Consider the following 13,632-nt stretch of genomic DNA (forward strand, 5'->3'; position numbering starts at 1 on the left):
GGATAGTAATTCCTTGTTCTTTTTATGTCATATCTTATCTTTCTGCTTCTAACTACTTTATAAACCATGCAGAAATTACAAATTGGCCTGAGGTACTTAAAATGTTATACACAATACATTTCAGAAATAGGTTAGTAAATACTGTATTTATTTAAAAGAATTTATATACTGCAATACCTGAAACCATTCATCCAGTGCAGTTTACAAACAAAATACAGAAATCTCAAATGCATAACAGGACCATGCGCCCTGCATGGCATTACCTTTGGGCAATGATAAACTTTAAATCAAAGTGTGTACTAAAAAGCAGCATTTCAGTTACCTGATTGTGTAGTAGGAATGTATCATGAGTGGAAATTTAAAATCTTGATTTGAGACAATTATCAGATAGTTTACAAGTCAAAATGCTTGTAAAATTTTAGATCATGAGACTAATTTAATTTGGTGAAACTAGCTACAGTGGAGGCTTCAGAGAATACTTTAAACTTGAAGCACCTTCTCTGCTAACCAAGCTCTCCTGTACATAGGAACTGTTGCAGGAAGAGACACGACAAAAGCTGAGTCTGAGCACCAAGCTCAAGCAAGCAGAAGATGAGAAAAACAGCTTACGAGAGCAACTAGAAGAGGAGGAAGAGGCCAAGGGGAATCTGGTGAAACAGATCTCCACACTTCAGTCACAGGTATGAAATTGGTATGTAACTTGCACAGGACTAAGCCCATATAAGATGTACATGGAGATTTTGGACGAGATTTAGGACCTTCATAACTTGCAGCTTATTCTCTTGTCAAGCTGTTCAAACACTGATATTTGCTGTCCCACTGCACTCAGTACTGCTGTGCAGGATTCCCTGCTATTCAGTACTGCACTGCCCAGTGCAACTCCGTGACAGCCCCATTTGATGCCATTGGTACCTAAACAGCAGATCTCAAGAAATCTCTTACTTAGAGATAAGAGGAGTTAAGTTTTATCCCAGCTCAGTGTGTTCCAAAATGGAAGATTTTAACAGTGGTGCGTGTAGAAATCTTGGAACTTTTGAGACTTAATCTGTTTACAGTTTCAAAAGACTAGTATGACAGATTGTCTTGCTCTGTGTTCAGGTGGCTGATATGAAGAAAAAGATGGATGATGGGCTGGGGTCACTGGAGACAGTTGAAGAAGCAAAGAAGAAACTTCAGAAGGATCTGGAAAGCACGAGTCAGCATTATGAGGAGAAAGCAGCAGCCTATGACAAACTGGAAAAGACCAAGACACGCCTCCAGCAGGAGCTAGATGATCTCACAGTGGACCTAGATCACCAGCGACAAATTGTTTCCAACCTAGAGAAAAAGCAGAAGAAATTTGATCAGGTAACCTGCTCATAATGTGGTTCACTCCCTAAGAGTAAAGTACATTGTTAATCTTTATTAGTGCATCAATATGTTCTCAAAGCAACTGAAAATGTATTTTGTTTGAGAATGCAGTAAGAATCAGTCTAAACTTAGTACCGGGAGCCGTTGGGTCCAGATTGTGCATTAAGTGAAGCATAATAGAAAAATGGACTGGTGAATTATTTGTAGCCAAATATTTACAAAATATACTGATACCTAATATACTTTATTAAACAAATATTGAATAGCAGTGGCTCCATTTTCAAATACTTGACCACTGATTCATATATTCAGGTGCGGTCTCCCTAAAGTTTCCTGAGTCTTCCAATTTCTGGTTGGTAGCACTGTGTTAATTACTGCACATTAATTACCAGTGTTGGGAGCCAAACCTTCATGCGTTGTTGGACTGTGCACTAATGAAGCTCCACCATGTATTTAAAAACTTTGTATAGTGCTGTGATGGCACAAGGTTATATAGAGCATTTTTACAGGAATAAAAAGTTAACAAATAGCCAGTCACATCTATGAACATAGTAGCCTCTTTAATAGTGCAAACCTCATTAGTTCTGGGACTAGTCATATACACCTAAATGCTTATTTTCTGTTACTACTTTGCTGCTGTTCAGTCATTATTTTACTCCAGGGGTTCCCAAACCTGATCGTGGAGGCACCCCAGCCAGTCAGATTTTCAGGATACCCGCAATGAATATTCATGAGAGAGATTTGCATGCCATGGAAGCAAAATATGCAAATCTCCCTCATGAATATTCATTGTGGTTATCCTAAAAACCTGACTAGCTGGGGTGCCTCCAGGACCAGGTTTGGGAACCACTGCTTTACTCTGCCATTAGCTCTGCCATCCCCTCTGTCTTTAATACTATTTCAGATACATAGATTGTATTGCCTCTATTCCTTTAAGCAGCAGGCCAGGTGACATATAGACCTTCTCACTAATTTTGTTTTCTCTTTCCCCTCCCTTGACAATCTACAAACCTACCCACATTTATTTCCCAAGGAAACCTCTCCGTTCTTTTGCCTGTATGCTGCTCACATTTTCCAACCAAAACATTCACTTCAGATGTTATGCATGACTAAATTGAGTGTATATGAATGATGATTTCCATATGAGTCAGACCAGTGATCCATCAAGCCCAGCCTCTTCTCTAGCAGTGACCAATCTAGTATCTTGGAAGTAACTTGCAGATTTTAATGAGTCATCCATTTTCTGTTGGTCAGTCCCAAGAATAAAATCTGATGACTCATATCTACATGTTCTCCAGAAACTTGTTAAAACCATTGGGGTACTAGGTACCTTATAGCCATATACTGGTTTATTTGACTAATATTATGAAGCCTTATTTCTTACCATTATCTTTCATCCTTGATTCTGCAAGTATTTGGAGTTTTTCCTCCTATTTTAGTACCTGCTTTCTCCTCCCCCCCACCACCACCACCACCACCACCACGCACACTGTACCTGATTTGATTATTATACTGACAGGCAGTAAGGCTGTTTCTGGGACACTTCATACATATCCAAGAAAACAGGAGGAGCCTCCATGGAAAATCAAAGCAAAACAGCAAAAGTAGAGGCTGACAAATGTGCAAACCAATAGGGAGATAATATCAAGAAGCAGTGTATTCAGAATATTCATATCAAGGACCCAACACGGTCCGTGTTTTGGCGCCAAAGCGCCTGGCTCAGGGGTCACAAACAACTCTCTCTGAGAAGAAGCTGATTGGCTTAAATAAATCCTTAATGTATAAACATGATTATAAAAATAAGTTAATTCACAGAGAGAACAACGAAACAGCCAACCGATCAGCAAGCAACACTTTGTGAGATGGTAAAATTTTACCTTCTGTTTTATAGTGTCATACAGTTGATTGAATTTGAGGTGTTTTGTCTTTTATTAGCTATGTACTCTTTTGTACTGTTTATGGAGTAGTGTGTTCTTTACATTATAAAGCATTCATTAATATAAAACTTCTTTCTTCGAGGACAAGCAGGGTAGCAAGTCCATTGCAACACGAGTGATGGAACCTGATGGGAAACACTACTCCAGCTTAGTTTCTAGAAATGTTTGAGTAGGTTCATAGTACGTGCACCACTTCCCACTTCAGCTCAGCAGGAAAAAAACAAAGACAGATTGATCGGACATGTCACTGGAGCTCATGTCGGATATAGTGACTTTTCCTGTTAGCACTTCAGTTAAATTTTTCAGATTGTTCTAAATTACCCTTTTTCACTTTACATCAATATAGGCCTTGTCTAGGCCTCAGACTACCATTCAGGGCATTTTTCATAGGCACTTGATTTTGTATTTGCACTTTTTCTGATCATGTCCTCAAAACAGAGCCTCTAGTAGTTGCACCCACTTCAGAAGAACTATTCCCATGTTGGATGCTCATAACTGGTATCTCAGCAATGTTTGTGACCTGACCCTAATACCCCCTTGTTAGTGTTCAGATGCTCAAAAGAGGGCCATGTGGCCATGAGAAGCAGTGCATGTCCCTAGCTTCAAAGCTTAGATGTTGAGAACATAATTTTGACTTGCCTGAACCTACTGGACAGCTTGTTAAGTCCTTTTGGTGACCAGGCGAGATTCTACTAGGTTGTACAACTTTAAACATAAAGGGTTGCCATTTGATATGACATCTGGATCCTTTTTTTTTTTTTCCTGTCTCACAGCTGTTTGACTATCCTTCATCTTTTAGTCAGGTTTAAAAATCAACTCTGGATACCCCTTAGTGCAACAGGCCCATATCACTAAGATAAACCCATCTCTCTACTGCCTTTAAGTCCCTTTATGCATGGCTTGCTTCTGTTTAAGCCTCCTATCAAGTCTCCTGCTTTATAATGAGATCTCAAAGTTGTATTAACACATCTTATAAAGGCTCCTTTTGAGCCACTCAGCTCCTGTTTTGTGGCAGTCACCTCAGCTCACATAGTACTGAGCTCCAGCCTCTAGTAACTGATCTGCCTTACACAAAGTTTAACAGAGTAGTTCTGCATACTCATCCAAAGGTCCTAAAGGTAATGTCTGAGTTCTGTCCTGCCAGTATTGTTCCCAGGTCTCGCCCACTGCGCTTGATTGCAAGAGAGCCTTGGCCATCTGAAGCAGACTAAAGACCTTGGAAAATCCATTCAGCTTTTTGTTTGGTGGCTGATGGCACACACAGAGCCGGTCTTAGCAAGTGCGGGGCCCTGTGCAGACCAATTTGGTGGGGCCCTATCCTAGCTCCGCCCCCACCCTGGCTCCACCCCATTGATAAGATTATTCCATTTTTAGAAATTTTTTTTTCTTTATTAAATTTCAAATAAAGACAAATGAAGCTAAACTTGTACAAAAAACTGATTGAAATAATAAGCACAATGCTATCATCATGAAACCTCCCCTCCCCAGAAATTATTCAGTTCAAGTCCACTACAATTAGTAGTTCCAATTCTCATAACAAAGGAGAAAATAAGGAAAAATATTAAGAAAAGATCCAGCACAGTGCTACAGTGTACAAGGTATGCCAGGAATGCTTTATCTGCCTATGGCTGGAGAGAGGTTGAGTGACTCGATGCGGTCCCGGGTCGGAGTGGAGGCACGCTGAGCGGGGCCCCCTTAGGCGCGGGGCCCTATGCGGCCGCCTTGGTCGCCTCTGCCTAAGACCGGCCCTGGGCACACATACACTTGCTAATTGGCTATCAGGCTGCATTTCCTTCACTTGTTGAGGGTCATGCCATAGATAAGGCAGCATTGGTAGTCCATGGAAGCTGACCTTGAATGGATGAGATTTGCAGATCTGCGACAGACACATGTTTGTACATTCATGTCCCACTGCTGTTGGAAGCAGGACTATCAATGCAACAGTAGCTGTGGGGATTAGAATGCAATTCCAGCCCTCAAGGCTCTTTGTGTTCAGTTCCAGGCTGCTTCCTTTCTTAAAAGAAGCCTTCAGGTTTTTTGTTTGGCCACCAAAAACTGTTTACTTGTTGCAATGCCATAAGCTGTATTTACTATAGTTAGGGAGTCCCATGTGAGAAGCCAAGTTACTTGCTTGTACTAGGTGTTCTCTGGACAGGAGGATACAAGTCCTTATATATCCTCCCACCTTATGTTGTTAACTTTAAAAATGGACTGAAGCAGTCCCATACAACAACAGCAAGCAGAAGGTAGCTAGCCCACATACATGGTGAGCCTACTCAAAAGCTTGTAGAAATTCTAAGCTGGAGTAATGTTTCACTGAGGACAGACAGAATAGAAATATTCTTACTGATGGGTGACATCCTGATGGAGCCCAGTGTAGCAAATGATGCCCAGCATTTTTCCAGAAGCATTTAGAAGCAGCCTACCATTCATGCATGTGTATTCCTGTTTGTCATGTCAAGCAGGATCAGCTCAGTTCTAGTTTATTTTTCCATCATGCAGTATGGATATGCATTTGGTTTGTTCCTTACGGCTCACATCAAAACGTATTCTTCACAATTTGCAATATCCTTGATTTTCATTCATGGATAACTGGTTAGCAAGGGGCCAGTATGCCTCCATTCTCCCCTTATTTTTCTTTTGGCTTTTGGCACTTTCAAATTTTTTTTTTCTTTTCTGTGCCTCCTTAAGCCTGGGGCACCTGGTCCTTTTTCCCCCCATCAAGCAGATGGATTTCACTTTGGCTATTACCAGATAAGTCCTAGAAAATGCCCAGTGGTTTTAAAGTGCTCGAGATGTAGCAGGATCAAGGACACCCATAGCTAGTGCCTGCAGTGCCTAGGGCCCGATCATAATGTCTCTCGTAAATTCTGTTCTCCAAGGACAAGCAGGCTGCTTGCTCTCACATGAGGGTCGACGTGCATGGCAGCCCAGGAATCGGCAAAAACTTTTGCAAGCAAAATAGACACTTTCCAGAGAGTTCCGTCGTGTGGGCAGCACAAACATCGCATGCGCGAAAGTGCCTCCTTAGTTCTTTTTTTCTCCACGGTTAGGTGCGGCAGTGTTTCTCTGCACTCCGTCAGGCCCAGGAAGAGAACTACTCTTCGCAACTGACTTTCACTTTATTTTCGCTTTTATTTTCTTTTTTAAAAGTATTAAAAAAAAAAAGTAGTAGTTTTCCTGTAGTCTTATTTTTTTGTCCACCTTTAAAGTTTCCTTTCTTTTTGACGCAGCTGGCATGGTCAGGTTTTTCCCTTTTTTGTGCTTTTTCTTTCTTGGCACAATCGCATCGTTTGATTTTGCCAAAGCCGTATTTTCTTCCATGTCATCGAAGACACCTAACGGCTTCAAACGTTGTACTCTATGCAACTGGACCATCTCAGGTACAGATACCCACGCCTGTTGTATCCAGTGCCTTGGGCCCGACCATAGCCAAGCCGCTTGTAGTTTGTGTCTTCGTATGAAGAAATGGACCCAAGCGTCTCGAGAGCTCCTTTGACATTGGGGAGAGAGGTAATGGCTGCTAAGAGAACTCACGCTGGGAGCAGTGAGGTGTCGAGTGGGTCGAGGCCTCCTGTTATGCAGGCCCCCCCCCCCCCCCCCCCGGGACTGACGTTCGTCGGACCCAGCCCCGAGGAGACATGAGGATTCCACGTCCTCATCTGTACCAAGGAATCTCGATGACTGGCGTCGAGCGAAGGCTAAGAAGCACCGTCATCGTTCTCCTTCAATGCACGGTACCAAGAGCTCCGGGGTGTCGAGAGAGTCGGCATCCCAGACGCGTCGGCACCAAGAGGACCGCTCCCCCTCGGTACAGGAGGTGCCAATGCTTCGGTCTCTTGGCAGCCCGGTACCTGCTCCCAAGCCTCCACGGATTCTGACACCGCCTGTTCCACCAGCCCCGCAGCCTTCTCCGATGGCTTCTCTTCACAAGCGTATCTGGGCGTTGTTTCCAGAACTTCTGGAAGGCTTACTGCGACAATCAGCTTCGGTGTCAGGGGTGCTTGCGCCTTCTGTGCCATCTGCTGCAGCAGTGTCTGGCCCTTCTCTTGTGGTGAGGTCTCCGACTGCGGTGCTGCCTGCGGCATCGGCGTCAGCTGCCACCCAGGTCGACTCTCCTTCGACGTTGGTGGAGGGAGCTTCACTGTAGTCGGATCGGGCGTTTGACTTCTCGACATCGCCACAGAAGACATCATTCCTTGGTGTCGAGGCAGGTCTAGTATCGGAGTACCTTGACACAGGTTGTATCCAACACTGAGCAGGAGCACTCGTGGGAATCAGAGGAAGATCCCAAGTACTTATCTTCTGATGAGTCCTTTGGGATTCCTTCTGACCCTTCCCCTCCGCTGGAAAGAAGACTATCTCCACCCGAGAGTCTGTCTTTTTCCTCCTTTGTCCGGGAAATGGCTACGGCTATTCACTTCCCTAAAAATGAAAAAGCGCACTCAACTTTCTCGAGAGGCCCAAAGAGAAAAGCTTTTTGGGTCCGGTACCTCGGCGTCGACATCGGTACAGTCTACATCGAGGGCAGCGTTGGCATCGGGAGACCAGGTACAGGCTGCCAAGAGACCGATGCACGCTGGGAGCAGTGATGCATCGAGCGGGTCTCCACCTGCCTCGGTGCCTCCTGCTTTGCAGACCCCCCCGGGACCAACCTCTATCGGACCCAGCCCCGAGGAAGCGTGTGGATTCCACGTCTTCCTCTCCGGTACCGAGGAGTCTCGATGACGGGCGTCGAGTGAAGGCCAAGAAGCACCATCATCATTCTTCTTCTCAACACAGTACCGCGAGCTCCGGGTCATCGAGGCATTCGGTACCAGAGAAGCGTCGGTGCCGAGAGGATCGCTCTCCCTCTGTTATGGAGGTATCGACGCACAGGTCGTCTGGCAGCCCGGTACTGGCTCCTCAGCCTCTGCAGATTCTGCCTCTGACACCGGCACCGCAGCCTTCCCCGACAGCTTCTGTAGATGAGCGAATCAAGGCTATTTTTCCAGATTTCATGGAAGCGGTGCTGAACCATTTGCGCCCGGCACCAGAGGTATCGGTACCGACAGTGCCGGAAGCTCCTGCAGCACCGTGCCTTTTGCCGGTGGTGAGGTCTCATTTTCCGGTACCGCCTCCGGTATCGGATCGGTTGCCTCCCGGGTCGACTCTCCATTGCCTTCAGTGGAGGAAGCTTCATCGGAGTCTCCTAGGGAATCGACTTCTCAACACCGTCATCGAGGTCACCGCACCTCTATGTCGAGACGGGCTCGGATCCGGGCTGCTCTTTCTGAGTTGTTAGCCCCATCCGATGATGGCTCATCTGATGAAGATGAGGGTCATGGAGTTTTCTCTGCCGAGGATTCTCTAGGTCTTCCATCTGATTCGACCCCCTCACCTCAGAGACAGCTCTCCCCTCCGGAGAGCCTGTCTTTTTCATCTTTTGTGCGGGGAAATGTCTGAGGCCATTCCCTTCCCTTTGGAGACTGTGGATGAGCCCAGGGCCAAGATGCTCGAGGTCCTGGATTATCCATCTCCACCTACGTCTTCTACCACAGCTCCTTTTCATGATACACTCAGGGAAGTGCTGATGAGGAACTGGGAGAAGCCTCTTTCTTGTCCAACTATTCCCAAAAAGGCTGAATCCCAGTATTGGATCCACGGGAACCCAGTTTCGTACGGCCTCAGTTGCCTCTTGACTTTGCGGTGGTGGATTCTGCTCTCAGAAGAGCTAAGAGTATTAGGAACTTTGCCTCGGTGCCCCTGTCAATGCTCCTCAGGGGTCAGTTGATTCAGAACTTTGTTGAGCACAGTATCCAAAAGTCTGAGCCACCTTCAGCGAATTGAAAATACAGGGCATCCCTCGTGAGCCATCTCTAATCAGACAGGATAAAGCAAAACAAACTTGATTTGTGTTTAAACAAAGATGTGCAAACCGGGCTGAGTTCCCAACGGTGGGTTACAACCGCCACAGATTTGCCTGCCATAATGTTCTCAAGACCTCCACCTTATGGGCAAAGTTCAGGACCTTCAGCATAACTTCCCAAGCCCTCAAGCTCTTCGGCCCCCAAACACCATGCAGTGAGCCCACTCAAGCTGAAACGGGCCATGCTGATTCCCCAGCTGTAATGTGCAGTGTATCCAGCCTTCCAGAAATTGTTACAGTTCCCTATCTGCAATACGCTCCGGCACACCTAGCAAGCACAAATTGTGCCAAGACGGATTCCCCCCCCCCCCCCCCCCAAACTTTCCAGTTTCTCTTGGCACTCGCAACTTGTCTTCCATCTCTCCAGTCCGCCTGTGCATATCCTCTACTTCCAGGTCGAGGCATTCATGCACGTTATCTATTTTATAAAAAAATTGCTACAGACTTCCGGTGACGTCATGACAGCGAGAGGTTGAAGGGAAAATCTCTCCGGCTCCTATCTTCCCCCTAGAGCCTTAAAAAAGCACACAACGCTGACTCCAACTCTCCAAAGACAGCGTATTAAAGAGCCCAAGGTCTGGTGGTTACCTTTTTTGCGTTTCCTGATATCGATATGGCGGCGAAAACCGCCCCAAAAGACAGACTCCGCGGCAGGGTTGGAGAAGAAAAAATGGCGCCGCCCGCCCGGACCGTCGGTCTCATCTGCATGGATAGCCGAAATCACTGCAGAAATGAAGGCAGTGATGGAAGATCTTCTAGACCGCCGGCTGGCCCCTATCGATGCCAAGCTTGAACGAGTGCAGACTCAGCTCACGGAACTGTCGAAAGACTGTGTAACGTTCCAATCGCGAGTCTCTGAGGTGGAAGATCGTGTCGCGGTGGTCGAAGGAGCGCAAAATCAGATGCAGGACCAGCTGCGGGCATTGGAACACAAAGTGGAGGATCTAGAAAATAGATCTAGAAGGAATAATATTCGCCTGGTGGGACTCCCGGAGAGCATCCCGGAACGGGGCCTGGAGACCTTTTTGGCCAGCTGGATGAATAAAGAACTACAACTCCCAGAAGCGCTGGGGCCACTTCGCATCGAGAGAGCCCATCGACTAGGACAGAAGGGCACAGGAGCTGGTAGACCACGAGTAGTCATCTTAAGATTCCTGGACTATGCCCAAAAACAAGAAATTCTGCAGCGGCTCAGAGCAGGGAACTCTCTGGTATTCGAAGGAGTGACAATTAGATGTTTTCAGGACTATTCCGCTGGTGTAGCAGCAAAACGGCGCCAGTTTTCGGAGATTTGCTCTAAGCTGTTCCAGAAGAAAATACGGTTTGCGCTGCAGTACCCGGCAAAACTGCATGTCACCCATAATGGAACCACCAAGGTATATGAAACAGCAACTGCTGCCCAAGAATTTTTAAAGCAACTGGAAATGGGCACGCCTGAGGACCGTTGAGAAAGGAGCGGAGTTGTCAGTAGACGATGACAGACCAGAACGTGGATTAACTGTGCGATGGAGAGTTGGTATATATACGTGTTCCCTAGGGCGCACGAACTGAGCCACAGTGGCTGCGTTGTGTGAGATAAAACTGTGTGGAGCCTGGCTACGGGCTATGTTTAAAGGTTAAAATTACATGGTTCAGAAGGTCAAAAGGCTTTTGTTAGCATAGAAATGCTAAGTAGTAGTAGTAACAGTTAGGTTCTTTTAAGATTTTGACTGGGGAATGTTTGGATTCTGTAAGGGGTTTCTGGGGGGAAGAGGGAGGGACGTAGGAAGTAATGGTCCCAGTTAGTGGGTCCGGATTTAAGGGTTTAGGAAGGGGTGGGGTGGGAGAACCTGGGATAGGGAGGGGGGAGAGGGTTGGAGCGGGGGGGAGGGGGGTAGGCATGGAACCTGGCTTTCGAGAGAGGGGAGTGACCGCGGAGAGACAGGATCCACTGTATATTTGGCAGGCTGGGAGACAGATACGTTGGCTGGAGTTCTTGATGGATGGGGACTGGCAGAGGACGCAGGCTCAGGGTGCTCGACAACAAGTAGCTGGAAGAGACCGAAGTGGGAGAGGGCAGCGGCTGGGATGCCCCCTCTCACAACTATCGCAGTTTTTTGAAATACATATCATTCTCTTTACATTAGAGGTATGGTAAAAATCGTAACCTGGAATGTAGGTGGAATAAATTCACCTATAAAACGATCCAAGATTTTACAGCAACTAAACAGACAACACATAGACATTGCCTTGCTGCAGGAGACGCATTTGTCGCAGACAGAACATGCCAAACTCAGTACATGGTGGGTAGATAAGTGTGTAGCGGCGCATGCGCAGGGAAAAAAAGGTGGGGTGGCCATTCTGCTTCGCAAAGGCGTAGCTACAGCGATACGCCCACTTTCAGTGGACGCCTTGGGAAGATATGTTATATTGGAGGCCATGGTGGGTAAACAAAAAGTGCTCATTTGCAATATTTATGCTCCTAACAACTATGACAAAAAATGTTTCCAAACGGTAATTAACTTTCTCCTTGAGCAACCACATACAGAACTCGTAGTAGGGGGAGATTTTAATGCAGTCTGGGATCCCTCATTGGATAAATCAGTGCCAGGCAATACCACGACCTACTGCAATAATAAAGGCCTGCTGAAGATGAGCCAGCTGCTAGACTTGACAGATGTCTGGAGGGTGCTTCACCCGGGAATGAGGGATTACACGCATCTATCACGGGCTCACTCGACACAATCTCGCATTGATTATGTCCTTGTTTCCAGTCAGATGTTTGGGGAAATTACAAAGGCAGAGATAGGGCCCTACAATGGTGTCTGATCATGCATGGGTTTATGTGGAGTGGCAACCACGAGGCCAGGTCCGAAAAGACAGTAGGTGGCAATTCCCCATAGAGTTTTACACAGATCCCATCTTAAAGGGGCGTTTACAGGCTAGCTGGGCGGATTACGTGGCACAGAATCATGAGCATCAGAAAGACCCGGTCTTGTTCTGGGAAGCGGCTAAAGCCGTGCTTCGGGGGGAAATTATTAGTCATGTACACTATGTCCGGATCACCAGAGACCGACAGATATTGCGGCTGAGTAAACAGCTTTGCCGGGCGAGGATACGGTTTGGGGAAACACATGCGACAGATAAGCAACAGGTACTGGATTTACAATCAGCACTGAATGAACTCTTACACGGGCGCGCGCGCAAATCGCACATTTACTATCGGTACATGCTCTATAAACATGGGAACAAAGCAGGCAAATTGCTGGCCAAGCTCCTTAAACAAAAAGGGGGAACTAGACATATTTTGGCCCTTCGAGGGAAGGGGGGAGGCCTTAAAACCGCAGACCGGGATATCTGCAATATTTTTCAGACCTTCTATAAAAATCTCTACGCCCCCCCCAGAAGAAGGAGGCCTAGTAAGCCAGATGTATCTAACTAACCTCAATCTCCCTAGGCTTACCCAACGAGAGCGAGACCGGCTTAATCAACCATTTACAGAGGAGGAGGTGACTATGGTCATAACTCAGAGCCCTTTGTTGAAGGCCCCAGGACCGGACGGTCTACAGGCTGAATTTTATAAAATGATGGGAGAGGGCATCGTTCCAGATTTATCCAAATTTTTAAATCAAATGATAGACTTGAAAGCAATGCCACCCGACCTGAACAAGGCACACAAAATAGTCCTGCCTAAACCAGGGAGAGACCCATTGGAACCGGCATCATACCGCCCCATATCTTTGCTGAATTATGACACCAAGCTGATGGCAAAGATTTTGGCAAATAGATTGGCCAGACTACTGCCCCGTTTGATACATGAGAGTCAAGTGGGCTTCGTGGGGGGACGGGCTGTAAGCAAAAATCTGAGGGCGATTTTAGCATCGCTAGAGCATGGGGAGCGCAAGGGCTTGGCGTCTCTGCTAATTAGCTTTGATGCCGAAAAAGCTTTCGATAAGGTACATTGGGCATTTCTCTTCGACACATTGGAAAGCTATGGCTTCTCAGGCAGATTTGTAGAAGCAATCCAAACCTTATACGCCAACCCAAGTGCCACGATGTGGGTGAATGGGGTAGCATCGCCAAGCTTTCCTATTCAGAGAGGGACCAGGCAGGGCTGCCCCCTATCTCCCCTCCTTTTTGTATTGGTGTTAGACCCCCTTATCCTAGACATTATGGAGAATCCCTTGATTAAAGGAGTGAGAATGGGCACACAGACATTTAAAATTGCAGCTTTCGCGGATGACCTCTTGGTTCACTTGACATCCCCGAAGGTGTCGTTAGAGACGCTGCTGGAGGCCTTTCAGGAATACGGAGACTATGCGGGTTTTAGGATCAACTTGGACAAATCTGAGGCGCTGGCATCCCCGGCAGTGGGCGGAGAGGATTGGGGGGATGAGTTTCCCCTACGCTGGGCAAACCGCTCTTTTAAATACCTTGGGATCAGACTTACAATGCATA

The 13,632-nt window shown here is 46.6% G+C and overlaps 1 protein-coding gene across 1 annotated transcript in view; it reads left to right on the forward strand.

The window, feature by feature from the left end:
* MYH9 (myosin heavy chain 9) overlaps positions 1-13,632 on the forward strand; it is a 390,958-nt gene that overhangs the window by 316,820 nt on the left and 60,506 nt on the right. Inside the window, 2 exon segments of the mRNA XM_030206870.1 lie at positions 528-680; positions 1,099-1,347. Coding sequence (XP_030062730.1) covers positions 528-680; positions 1,099-1,347 — 402 coding nt within the window.

The sequence above is a fragment of the Microcaecilia unicolor genome, chromosome 1, assembly GCF_901765095.1.
Source record: "Microcaecilia unicolor chromosome 1, aMicUni1.1, whole genome shotgun sequence".
NCBI classification, from domain to species: domain Eukaryota; kingdom Metazoa; phylum Chordata; class Amphibia; order Gymnophiona; family Siphonopidae; genus Microcaecilia; species Microcaecilia unicolor.